At 35.7% G+C, this 13,424-nt stretch overlaps 1 protein-coding gene across 1 annotated transcript; it reads left to right on the top strand.

The window, feature by feature from the left end:
* The first annotated feature begins 3,516 nt into the window (after positions 1-3,516).
* Positions 3,517-6,826, top strand: LOC130613498 (uncharacterized). Its single transcript, XM_057434861.1, has 4 exons — positions 3,517-4,366; positions 4,440-4,679; positions 4,794-5,310; positions 5,365-6,826. Exons 1-4 carry the CDS (start codon positions 3,517-3,519, stop codon positions 6,824-6,826), a joined length of 3,069 nt encoding a protein of 1,022 aa, XP_057290844.1.
* Positions 6,827-13,424: the final 6,598 nt, after the last annotated feature.

Below are 13,424 nucleotides of genomic sequence, written 5' to 3'. Positions count from 1 at the left end.
TCACTGCCCAACATATCACCTAAGTAACAGAAGTTCTCAACTCTCTAACGAGCCACTGTTGTACATCATTAAAGCTGGAAATACTTCATTCTCTAATCTCACCTAATCAACGCTTGCATGAAACAGTCTTTGTTTGTTTATGTTTTTTATGTGTAAAGTTATGTGTAAAGTTCATGTATCTGTTTTAATGTTTATGAGTGTACTGAGTCTCTATGTGTATAAAGGTTTTTAATTCAATTTATTTTGTTGTGTTCCTTAGGGACTGTTATGCATTGAGGCATGCTTATTGTCATTACCTTTGTTCTTTTACATGATGGTAATGGCCTTAGGTATGTCTCAAGGGACATATATATATATATATATAATGTTTTTTGCATTTTGCAGTCAGTTGGAAATTAGTCTTCTTACTAGTAAGACATGACATGAAAAATTGTTTCTGTCATATTTGTTCATTCTTGGTGTTGACCAAGTATTTGTCATTCTTGGTGTTTACCAACACACATTGTTCTTGTTGCTGCACTGCATAAGTTAGGCATAAACTTTACCAGTAAGTTTATATTTATTATTAGATATTATATAATTTATATAGTGACATTTTGCATTTTCTGGTCACACTTAGGCTATAGTTTGTTTTGCTCAGCCATTTTTCCACACCCCTTTTTGGGCTGATCAAATTTTAGTTGTGGTTAGTGTGACCAGTCCCTTTTTGTTTTCTTTGTGTGTGTGTTTCCACCCTGTTGCTTTTGCTTGTTTTTCTATGCTTATTGATTCTTTATATTAGTTAGTTTCTGTATAATTATTTTAGCCGTTGAAAACAAGTATGAGTTTTGTTAATTGTGTCGCTTACTTTGGCAGCAACAAAAGTGGTAAAGTGTCCTGGTTTACCAGCTAGAATTAGTGAAGTTTATTTGGTTTGAGGTTGAGAGTTTGGTGAAATTATTTTGTTGTGGTTGAGAGTTTGGGGAAATTGTTTTGTTGTTGTTGAGAGTTTGGTGAAGCTTGTTTTGTTGTTGATGTTAAAAGTTTGGTGGAGTTTGTTTTATTGTTGAGGTTGAGGGTTTGGCGAAACTTGTTTTGTTGTTGAGGTTGTGAGTTTATTGAAGTTTGTTTGGTTGACTTATTTCTGCAGTTTAGAAGTGGATAACCTTAGTTCTTTTTTTTGAAGGATGTCAGTGAATTCTCCGAAAGCTAAATCTGAAGGCGGAGAAAACAAGGGTGTTGCTGAAAATGCAAAGTCGGTATTAACGCCATCTGTTATGATTGGAGATAAAGTTGATGTGCAGGTCCATAAAGATGTTGATGATGTTATGACCAGACTAGAGATCAGTAATAAACCAATGCTGGAGAGGCAGACTAGACGTTCCGAAAGACAGAGGACATACACACCGAAAGGTTTGGAACATCAAGTAGAAACTTTGTATCAGAAAAGACAGAAATTACACAGGAGAGTATGTAAACTAATGGAATTGATCAGAGAACTTATGTTAACAGATAGTCATTATAAAACAGTTGTTGAACAGTGGAATCAGCTTGATGAAGTTTGGAAGTTATTTGAAAACACCCATGCATCATATTGTGAGTTAAATCGCCAGATAAATCCATCTAGTGATATAGACGAAGCTAACTATTTTGTAGACATCGATGAGCAAGTATTTGCTTTGAAACACAAGTCAAAAAATTGGATAGCAGAATTTGAAAATCTTTTAGAGAAAAATTCTCAAAAATCCAATAGGAGAAGTTTATCAAAGCACTCATCAGGTTCGAGTAAATCAAGTAGATCGCAATCATCAACCAAAGAAAAGGCAATTCAGGAAAAAATCAGGTTAGCCGAATTAAAGGCAGAAGCGTCGTTGTTAGAAAACCGTCAGAAGGCAGAACACTGAAGCAAGCAGTTGGAATTAGAAGCAGAAATAGCCAAATCCTTAGCGCGGAATAAAGTATATGAAGATTTAGAAAGAGAATCTCAGGCATCTGTCATGTTACCACCCAGTCATGTTAAGTTAAAATCAAAGGATTATATTCATAGAACTATTCATGCTGACAAATCCTTTACCCGAAAAAGGAAATATAAGTGACATGTTCTGCAGCTTGATACGCCAACAATCTGCTCCAGAAGTGGATATGGAAGCTTTTAACGGTAACCCATTAAACTACTCGTATTTTATTTCAATGTTTGAAGAAGTAGTCGAAAAGAATGTTTTTGATGCCAGGGGAAGATTGATTAGGCTGATTAAATTTACCAGTGGGGATGCTAAAGATCTGATACAGCATTGCATACATCTACCCGCAGACATTGGATACGTTACTGCTAGAAAATTACTTAAAGAAAAATTTGGTGATCAATATGCTATTGTTGCTGCATATCGTAGAGAAATAAGACTATGGCCTGCTGTAAAGTCTGGCGATAAATCCGCTTTCAGAAAGTTCCATAACTTTCTTGTCAAATGCAAAAATCTGTGTTCAATATTATCTTGAAATGCATTGGATAATCCAGACACCATTTGTCTTCTCTTTACCAAATTACCCATGTATTTGAGAGATAAATGGAATAGAAGAGTGTTCGCTTTGAGAAAGTGTGAAAAAGAACCGGTATTTGCAGATTTTGAAAGATTTATAGATGAGGAGGCTACACTAGTTTGTGACCCTATGTTTTCGTGTATGGAAATGGCTCGAACAACAGAAGAAAGCTAAAATGTAATTTTACTCGTACCAAAGATAAAAATAATTCAGGATATAAATCATCTGATAAGAATCAATACCAGATATGTGACGGAAACCATGATCCAGACGAATGCAACAAATTCTCATCTAAAACAGTTGATGATCGTAGCAAGTTGTTATCAGAGAAAAGACTTTGTTATGGATGTTATGAGCCAATAAGTAAAAGTCATTATGTTAGAATTTGTTCTAAGCGCAGAAAATGTAAAACCTGTGATGGCAACCACCCTACTGGACTCCATGGTTTCAAACTGAAGAAGTCAAATAAAGAAAAAGAAGAAGACGAGCAGAAACCTTTAATATCTTCTGCTACTGGCTTCGAAAATAATTACAATGCTACCAGTATGTGTGTCGTACCTGTTATTCTCCGCCATACATATACTGGAAAAGAAATTCAAACCTTTGCAATGCTGGACTGTTGCAGTCAAGGGATCTTTGTAAAAGAAAGTTTGGTTTGTGCCCTTGATATTGATGCTCCAAAAACTTCAGTGACGGTTAAAACGATGAACGGCGATCGGACGTTTTCATCTTCGGTAGTGACTGGTCTGGAGGTTTGTACAGCAATACCAAAATTGGAAAAATGTTGGATCAAGTTACCAAAGTCGTACACAAAGCACGATCTCCCAATGAGTTCTGAGGATATTATTACTTCAAAAAAGATATGAAGTTGGAATTATTTGCATGATATTGCAGACGAAATTTCAAAAACTCCAGGGGACGTTGGTCTTTTAATTGGTGCAAATTGTGTGAAAGCTCTGGAACCACTAGAATTGATCCCTAGTATGATGGGGGGACCATATGCCGTTAGAACTAAGCTTGGTTGGTGTGTTTTTGGACCAATTCAGTCAAATGGTAGCGCCAGAAGTATTAATTGTCATAACATTATTATTAGCAACATTGAAAGCGTATCATCATCAGCAACTAGCTTCGTCACAAAAGAAAGTATACACGACATTGCAGAAATTCTGCGTAATGTATCTTCATGATTTTACAGAGCCAAAACTTGCTGACTTGAAGGTGAATGAGCCAGATTCCGAGGAAATTTCGTTTGAAGATCGCAAATTCATGCAGTTAATGAAAAAAGAGACTAAGTATGAAGATGGACACTATATCTTGCCATTACCATTAAATGACCCAGAAATTATTCTACCAAACAATCGCAAACAAGCAGAACGAAGGTTAGAACAACTTAAAAGGCGTTTCAAAAGAAATGACAAGTTTTTCACAGACTGCAAGAAATTCATGGAAGACATGATAACTAGTGGGTTTGCGAAACAATCGGATAATCCACCTCCAGAAGGAAAAACATGGTATATCCCACACCACGGTGTATATAATGAAAATAAACCTGGCAAGATCCGAGTTGTGTTTGATTGTGGGGCTGAGTTTGACGAGGTTTCAATCAACAAAATGTTAATGTCTGGACCTGATCTAACCAATCCACTTGTAGGAGTTGTGATGAGGTTTAGAGAAGAATTAATTGCATTCATGGCAGACATAGAAAAAATGTTTTATCAAGTGAGAGTTTCTGAAAAGCATAGAAATATGTATCGTTATTTGTGGTGGCCACAAAACGATATCAATCAAGATCCAGTAGACCATGAAATAAGTGTTCATGTGTTTGGAGCAGCATCATCCCCTAGTTGCAGTAATTATGCCCTTAAACGAACTGCAACCGACTTTATAGATCTATTATCTACTAAGAAATAACTTCTATGTAGATGATTTATTAAAGTCTGTGAGGGAAAGAAAAGTGGCGATTGAATTAATAAAGCAGGTATTAAATATGTGTCAAGCAGGAGGATTTAACCTTGTGAAATTTGTATGTAATGATTCCAACGTTTTAGAAAGTCTTCCAGACGACAAGAAGAAGATTTCATCTTTACCACTCGATATTAACACTTGTAGTGACCCAACTATGGAAAGAGCCCTTGGAATTTCGTGGAATTTGGAAAACGATTGTTTTGAGTTCAAGGTTACATTTCGTGAAAAGCCCATGACACGCAGAGGGATGTTATCGATGCTAAGTTCAATATATGATCCATTAGGATTTATTGGACCGTTCATTCTTTGAGGTAGAAGAATAATCCAACATCTGTGTTATGACAACTTTGGTTGGGATGACAGAGTACCAGTAGACGTTGTGGAGAATTGGCATAAGTGGATAAGTAATGTTAGAAAGTTAGAAAATGTCAAAATAAATCGATGTTTCCATCCAAAAGATTTTGGAGAAATAGTGAAGTCTGAATTACATCATTTTTCTGATGCATGTAGTAGTGGTTATGGTCAGGTGTCTTATTTGAGGATAAAAAATGAAAGAGGGAGGATACATTGTGCCTTTGTATCTGGAAAATCAAGAGTGGCCCCAAAGGAGTTTATATCAATACCACGTTTGGAGTTAACCGCTGCTGTTTTGTCGATCAAGATGTCCAAGGTCATAAAGAAAGAATTAACATATCCCATAAATAATGAATTCTTCTGGACGGATAGTCAAGTCGTTCTGAGTTACATTTGTAATTCAGAAAAGAGATTTAAAATTTTTGTGGCAAATCGGATTCAAATCATTAAAGATCACTCAGATGTTAATCAATGGTATTACGTAAACACTAAAGACAATCCAGCTGATTATGCTTCTTGAGGAATAAGGGCTGATCAAGACAAGGCAGAAATTTGGTTTAATGGTCCAAGCTTTCTTTGGCAGCCGAGACATGTTTGGAAACAACCTGATGTTGCTGCAGAAATATCGGAAGATGATCCGGAAGTTAAGAAGTCTGTGCATGTTAACATGAATACCATCCAGGATGACGTGTTGTCAAGAATTGAAAACAGCTTATCAAGCTGGGAAAAAGCAAAAAGAGTAGTAGCGTATGTTTTTAAATACATCTTTATATTACGATATCGTGTTGAGCAACGGAGACAAGAACAATCATTGTTAAAGGTTGATTATCCACATCTTAAACATCTTAGTGTCGACATGATGGAACATGCAGCATCTAAAATTATCAGTTTACTGCAAGAAAAATATTTTGCATCAGAAATCGATTCTCTGGAAAGGAAATCAAATTTAATCTCATCCAGCACCATATATAAATTAAACCCATTTGTTAATTCTCATGGAATATTACGTGTTGGTGGAAGGCTAAGAAACGCAAATTTTGACGAAAACGTAATCCATTCTATCCTTCTGCCAAAAAATTCGAAGATAACAGAATTAATTGTTCGTTGGTGTCATGAAAAGGTAGCTCACAGTGGAAGAGGAATGACCTTAAATGAACTTCGTGGAAATGGATTTTGGGTAATAGGAGCCAACACAGTTGTACGTTCTCTTATTAACAAATGCGTTACATGCCGTAGCTTAAGAGGTAAGGTTGGTAATCAGTTAATGGGCAATTTACCAAAAGAGGGATTACAATCGGAGCCGCCATTTACGTATTGTGGAGTTGATATGTTTGGTCTCTTTGTAATCAAGGTTAGGAGGAATGAATTAAAAAGGTATGGAGCAATGTTTACATGTCTTAGTAGTCGTGCTATCCATATTGAAATAACATCATCAATGGACACAGATTCATTTATACTCGCATTAAGACGTGTTATTGCCAGAAGAGGAAACATTAGAACCATGATTTCTGATAATGGATCAAATTTTGTTGGAGCTCAGTCAGAACTACGCAAAGCATTTGAAGAAATGGATCAAAAACGTGTCCAAAATTTTTTATCTAACCATGGTACAGAGTGGATAATTTGGAAGAAAAATCCTCCAGCAGCTAGCCATATGGGGGGAGTATGGGAACGACAAATACGTTCAGTAAGATCCATATTGACCGCACTTTTAAAGACTCACGCAGTTTCTCTCAATGAAGAATCACTAATTACCTTGATGACTGAGGCTGAAGCAATTGTTAATTCCAGACCTTTGACTGTTGAAACACTAAATGATGTCAACAGTATGCAGCCATTATCCCCAAGTCAACTTCTTACAATGAAGAGCAAGGTGATAATGCCACCCCTGGATCATTCTCACGACCTGATCTATATAGTCGCAAACAGTGGAGAAGAGTCCAATACTTGGCGAACGAATTTTGGGACAGATGGAGAAAAGAATTTGTGACTAGTCTAAGCCAAGGACGAAGTGGCAAAAGAATGAACGAAATTTTAGGGTTGGCGACATTGTTATAGCACCATCCTTTATAATCTAGTTAGCAAGACTTGTAATAAGATCAACTCCAATATATCCAGATGCTTTTAACATCTCTGCAACAATACTCCTGCAGCCTTGCCAATCTTCAATTTCCTAATAGCCTCCACTACCCATTCTGTCTTGATCTGCATAGCTGGCCTTTCTACAACATCATCATCAGACAAATTATCCTTATCCCAATCAAACTCAGTGTTAAGCAGCCTCTGATAATAATTCTTCCCTAATTCTACCCTTTTCTCCTCCTCTGTGCTAGCCAAAACACCTTCATCATTACGTATAAATTTCTCACCTACAACATCTTGATTAGTCTTCTTCATTTGCTTTGCTATCTTGAATACCTCATTGCGCTGGTCTTCCCTTCTTAACACATCTGCAAATCTGTTTCTCTCTGCTTCTGATTTTGCCATATACACTGCTGTACGAGCGCGACACTTAGCTTCTAAGTAAATATTTTTACTACCACCTGACTTTCACTCTTTCCAAAGTTTCCTCTTTTCCTTTATACACTGGTCAACCTCATTATTCCACCACCAGGTCTGTCTATGTCTAGCTGGTCCTTTCATCCACCCACAGGTATCATCAGAAGCTTTTGCACTAAATTGTTTTGCTACAATCTCTTCCTTCAGCTTCCAGACTTTTCGACGGGGCCTGTACTTTCTCTTGGCTTCTTTAACACTCTTCAGGATAATATCACAAACCAGCAACCTATGCTGGGAAACACACTCTTCCCCGATATAACTTTCACGTCCTTCACCACTTTCTTGTCGGACTTTCTAACCAGGAAGTAATCTATCTGTGTCTTACAACCCCCTGACTCATATGTTATCAGCCTACTCTGTCTCTTACTGAATGATGTGTTGCAAACCACCATGTCTGTTGCCATTCCAAACTCAAGCAATCTCTCCCCTTCCTTATTTCTGCTCCCAAATCCATAGCCTCCATCCACACCTCTATAACCTTCAGATGACTTCCCAACATGACCATTAAAGTCGCCGCCCACCATGACAAGTTCAGTGTCTCCAAACTTTGATGTGGCTGCTATTACCTCATCATAAAACTCATCTTTATCTTCCTCACTGAGTCTGACAGAAAAGTGACAATCCTATTACCAGTCTAACTAAAGCTAACTGGCTTAAACTACACCTTTCACCACACCCTTCGGCAGCTATTTACCTAGCTAGTTAGCTAACTGCACTTGCTTTGTTTTGAAGTATAATGGTAGTAACTATTGGGGACAATACTTTTTAAAGGTAGCAATAAAAATTAGCAATGTGGTGCCAACAATAACATTTCTTTCTGGTTTAACACGTTGGACAATTGACTTTTAGCTAGGCTAACCTTCTAGTCATTTAATAACCTTAAATTTTGTGTCCATAAACCATTAAAGAATACTCTCCTTTAATTTGAGTGTTATAATAGTAAAGCAGGGAGGCATAAAAGTTCTTTTATACCTCAATGGGTAAGCCACAAGTTCAATTTTCTGTTAATGTTGTTGTTCTTTTCTTCTTGTTGCGCTACCATTATGAAAAATTTGTCCCTACAAGCGCTTTACTCGTGCCCAGACTGTGCTGTATGAAAGTCGGTAATAATGTGTACTCTCCGCGAGTTGATAAGACTGTCCATCGAAAAAGCTCACCAAAATAATTTTCAGACTAATTCTAGGATATTCGAGTCAAATATTTCGGACAAATTTTATCAAAATAAAACTTTTAAACCAATGGCTGGGGAAGAAAGGCAAACTAGAGTTTCGCTATATCTAAAAGAAGACCACGTCTATGGAACAACTTTTTAAACGAAGATTTTAGGATCGTGTAAAAAATTATATTTCAAAATTTTTGAAATTGAAAATGAAATAAAAAATGAAAATTACTATTTTTTAGTCAGTAAAGAAAAATAAACTCTTTACGCTAACGAAACTCCAGCTCTAGAGTAATCTTCCAAGGAGCAAATAAACAGGGGACAATTCACCTAGTACCCTTCATCCATCAACGCATACACGGTGCCGCTAGAAAAGTTTGCAGCAATGAATTTCTTTCTTTCTTTTGAAACGTTTCTTCAATGTTGCAACAAATAAATTCTTTATTCTGATAAAATCAGAACGATTATTAAATGAGGTATTGTTTTTAGTAGTACTAAGTCAGGTCCTGAACAGACGATGATCACTTTTGTTCCGCCATTTTAAACTCGACGAAGCGAGTGAATGAAGTGTGGTGTCGCCGATTCGTTTAAATCAAGCTGTATTTTTATGCAACCAGATTTAATATTCAACTTGGTTTACAACATATACATTCAAAAATAAATGCTACTTTCACTTCTATGCGGCGAAAATATTAGTGAACGTAGTCACTTGTATATTAAATAGAAATTACAGCAGTCCCGCATGCGCGATTATTAGATTATCTTCAAACCCCTCAAAAAGGTAGATTTACTAGAGAGGGGGAAAGCAGGATTTCCTACAATCGAAGATAGCCAGAAATCGAGGCTCTTAATGACTCTGCGCGAATGTTTATCGCTTTCATTTAACGGGAAATTTAACTATAATTGTATATCACGAAATGTTACGATGCATACCACAGTTTATCATTCTTTTTTTCACGCACTCCATCAAATCGCCATGGGACCAAATTGAAAAGATTATACTTTACTGTCATCAAGAGAGCAACTAAAGTCGTATCAGCACGCAGTAACGAGCCTCGAAGCATGAACACTATTAAAATTGGAACTGACGCCAATTAAAATAACCAGGGGCGGATCTAGGGTTAGGCAGCCTAGGCAATTGCCTAAGCCTAGTTTTGTGAACTAGAAAAAAAATTCTCTATAGATAGAATAATCTATAAAAAAAACTAAATTATTTTTATCAATTTATTTTTGGCATCCGCCGATTTCGACTAAGACGATGCGCGGCGTGCGTGTTTTATTTTACTCAAATAAGCAAACCCGGGGCGATCTTAGGCAAAATGTCTATTCGCCTAAAACGTCCGCGGGTTTTAAAGTTCCGAATGAATGAAAATCACAGATGGAAGAAAAAACGCCTAAAACGTCCGCGGGTTTCCAAGTTCCAATGAATGAAATTCTGGAATGTGAAGAAAAAACGCCTAAAACGTCCGTGGGTTTTAAAGTTTAAACGCCTAAAACGACCACGGGTACGGTTACATGGAGTGGATGTTTCTTTTTCAACATGGTTTACCTGGATCAGGTCCAATTGCAGGGAGCACTTCAAATGTCTAGAATATTAAAGCAATTGTATGCCACCTAAGTTAAATAAAGAAGTTTTGAATTTGGAAACCTTTTCAGATATTGAAAGGATTGGAAATGCTGGAGAGAAGTATTTTGGCCACGTGTGCCGTGTTGTTGTCTCAAACCAAACCTTTATCTTCCTCTGCAAGAGACAATAAATTCAGTAATACTTGAAATATTTTAGTTTTAGCTGCTCCTGAATTTTAGGCACTTTTGTGTCAAGAACTATTCTTAAAAGTGGTAAACCACCAGATGTTCTTACAAAACGTGTAATTTAAATCTTTTTCTTATCAAAACAAAAGGTTTTAACTTGGCCTTGATCAAATGCATTGTTTAAAAACATAAAAGCCCAATGCCAAACGAGATAGCTAACGGAGGCAATTTATGTAAACACTGTCTTGGCGGTCGAAAGATGTTTTGATGTGTATGTTAAATTCGGTATAGAGTATTACTAGCTACCTGTATGTGTATTAGTTGGAATATTGTTAGTTTTTTTTCTTTAACGTCTTAAGGGTCACTGGCTTCGTGTAGGCTTCGTGTAGCCGTTTATGCAACTGTGTATCTTTGTTTCTGTTTGGGAGAGAATACATTCTTGTAAGATAACTAAGGGACAGCTCTTTCATGAACGCAAAAGTCCAAGCTAAATGTTAATAGATCTGCAGATCCCCTTTCCCTCCCCTAAACATCAAATCAGAAAAGGTAATCTTTGAATGTTGTCAGTCCTTGAAACCATAAGCACTCATCCATGTGTCCCTGCTAAGCAGGTAGACACTAAAAGTTATTAATTCTTTCTGTTCTCTAAGAAATCGATGTATACAGTATGAGATATAATTAAACGTCAAAGGATTCTACCTCGTCCCACCGCCAAATTTATACGCTTAGCATATACTTTTTTATTGTGATTGTCCCTAAGAACTTTGACTTTGTGGGAACTTTTAAACAGTGCATTTTATATGCAACATCCCACTGCTCATTTTAAAACTTTTAAGAACACGAGAAGATCTCTTTGACTTTCCCATGTTACTTTTAATTGTAATAATATTGCTAAAAACAAAAGAATGAAGCAATACCTAATCTAAGAATAGTCCAAGTTTGTTTTATAATATTTCTTATTCTCATCTTGCTGAGCAATACATTGATATAATTTTGTTTTAGGATAAGATATTTTGATGTCACCCTGGTACCTAAGATGAATATTCTTCTGACAATGAAAATCACCATCAATTAAAAGAACACAGATTTGTTAATCCTTATAATATTGGAAAACTGTAAACAATGGATATATATCTGGTATAATCCACAAAGTTGTGTTTCATAAGAGGAACTAAGAAGGTGAAAAAAATCAATCAAAATAACTTGTATTTTGATGTCACCCTGGTACCTATGATGAATATTCAAGTAAATAACACAGAAGATTTGTTCTGAATCCTTATAATATTGGAAAACTGTAAACAATGGATATATATCTGGTATAATCCACAAAGTTGGTGAAAAAAATCAATCAAAATAACTTGTGAATATTCAAGTAAATCATAGAAATGATTTTCACGTAAAACATATACAGATCGAAACAAGAATTGCATGTTAAAAAACGTTCTGTTACAGACTGTAAACTAACAAAATGTCATGTCAACTTATGGATATGAGTAGGATTTGTATATATGTTGCTTTTTATATGAGAATCTTCATAATTGGCTTATAGTTACTAAAACTTTCTTAAAGATTTTACAGTATTAAAATATTTTTTAAACATAGTTGACAGGGACATGTAAGGGTAAATAATATGAGACATCTTAAATGTTTTGATGTTATTTTTCTAATTTCTAACTCTTTTCTGGCTTAATAAACTGCCTTTCTCTTGTGGGAATTTCATAGCATTAAAATTAATGCTTAATAGAAATTGGTGCAAAACTACACCAGTAACCCTAATGCTAAACTGTATTAACTTCATGAAGAGGTGATTACTATATACTTTTTGTACACGTTTATTATATGTTGCGATCTTACACTGTAAGTTTAACTGGAAATCTTTCATTCTTTTATATGCTGGTTTTCTTTGTGCATTTGCAGGTTGTTACCACAGACTATAATTTTCCAAACAATATTTCTACGTTGCACTACTGTTGACTATCTATTCCTAAAATTGTCTTGTAATGTAATTTTTTGTTGTATTGTTAGTTATTAGACTTATTGCATGTTTTGAAATGAAGCAAATCCCCAACTTATTACTTGTACTCGTATTATGTGCGCAAAACGAAAAAAGATGCTAAGATACTTAATACCAATATGTGATTCAAAGAAATTATGGAAACGCTAACCCTGTTTCAAATCGAATTTGCTAACCAGACGCATTTTCCATCCGCATGTTTTAACAAGGATAAAGTGGTAAAACTACGGGGGTTACTGTTATTTGTTTGGCTATAAAGAAACTTTCGTTTCTAATCTAGAAGGATTCTTAATAACTAAAAACCTTACTTTTGGGAAAATTTTAGTTCCTTTTACAGCAAAAACACAAAACGGCCGATTTACCTCGTACAACACCACAACCCTTGACATTACTTTGCCAAAAAATCTATGAAATTTTGCCTAACCAGAAAAAAATCCTAGATCCGCCCCTGATAACATTGCAAAATAAACTGGGAGGAAGAAAGACACTTCAAGATATAAATGTATATTTAAATACACCTTTCCCGAGACCATGAGTCATACTTTTTTCGTAAAATATGAATACCATATTTGAATTCAGCATAGTTTGTTTAATTTATGTGTAAAAGTACTTGATACGCCAACAGAAAGTGCTATTTTGAGGAGATATATCTCACTGTTAAAGTCTTCTTAATGCTCAAGTTACCATGTCCTGCCTCGTTTTTAAAAAGAGGTTGGACATGCCACAAATCTTTAAATTAGAATAGCAGGTTGTTTACTTGCTGCATTGTTTCTAAATTTTCTTTGTTTATGACATTTTTGATAAGGAATTCAAATCTGTTGTCCGTTTTTCATAAAACTCAATAGAAAAAGAGTTGCGGCACATCAAAAGAATAAGTCTCAGGAAAGGTGTATTAAATAGTTATTAAATTTATTTGTGACACTGTGTGAGCAACCCACGGTTTTCGTCCTGTCAAAAAACTGTATCAGCCCTCCCATTTTAGAGCAGGGGTGAGACAGGTTTTCATCTAGGGCACAAGGCCAACCCGCTAGAAAAAGGGTGAAGCCTTCGCTAGGACCACGCCTGAGTATATTATTGTAACGAATTTTTGTATTATCAATTAAA

This window comes from Hydractinia symbiolongicarpus, chromosome 1, assembly GCF_029227915.1.
Source record: "Hydractinia symbiolongicarpus strain clone_291-10 chromosome 1, HSymV2.1, whole genome shotgun sequence".
NCBI classification, from domain to species: Eukaryota; Metazoa; Cnidaria; class Hydrozoa; order Anthoathecata; family Hydractiniidae; genus Hydractinia; species Hydractinia symbiolongicarpus.
Note: the sequence above shows the minus strand (reverse complement) of the source record. Positions and strands in the feature narration are given on the sequence as shown.

What these genes read in the sequence shown, in the direction of transcription:
- LOC130613498 (XM_057434861.1), top strand. Translation starts at nt 3,517, where the DNA reads ATGCCGTTAGAACTAAGCTTGGTTGGTGTGTTTTTGGACCAATTCAGT. An exon ending in AGCATCATCCCCTAGTTGCA is followed by an intron (nt 4,367 to 4,439) that starts GTAATTATGCCC and finishes ACTTCTATGTAG; the next exon opens with ATGATTTATTAAAGTCTGTG. An exon ending in GTGGAATTTGGAAAACGATT is followed by an intron (nt 4,680 to 4,793) that starts GTTTTGAGTTCA and finishes TCATTCTTTGAG; the next exon opens with GTAGAAGAATAATCCAACAT.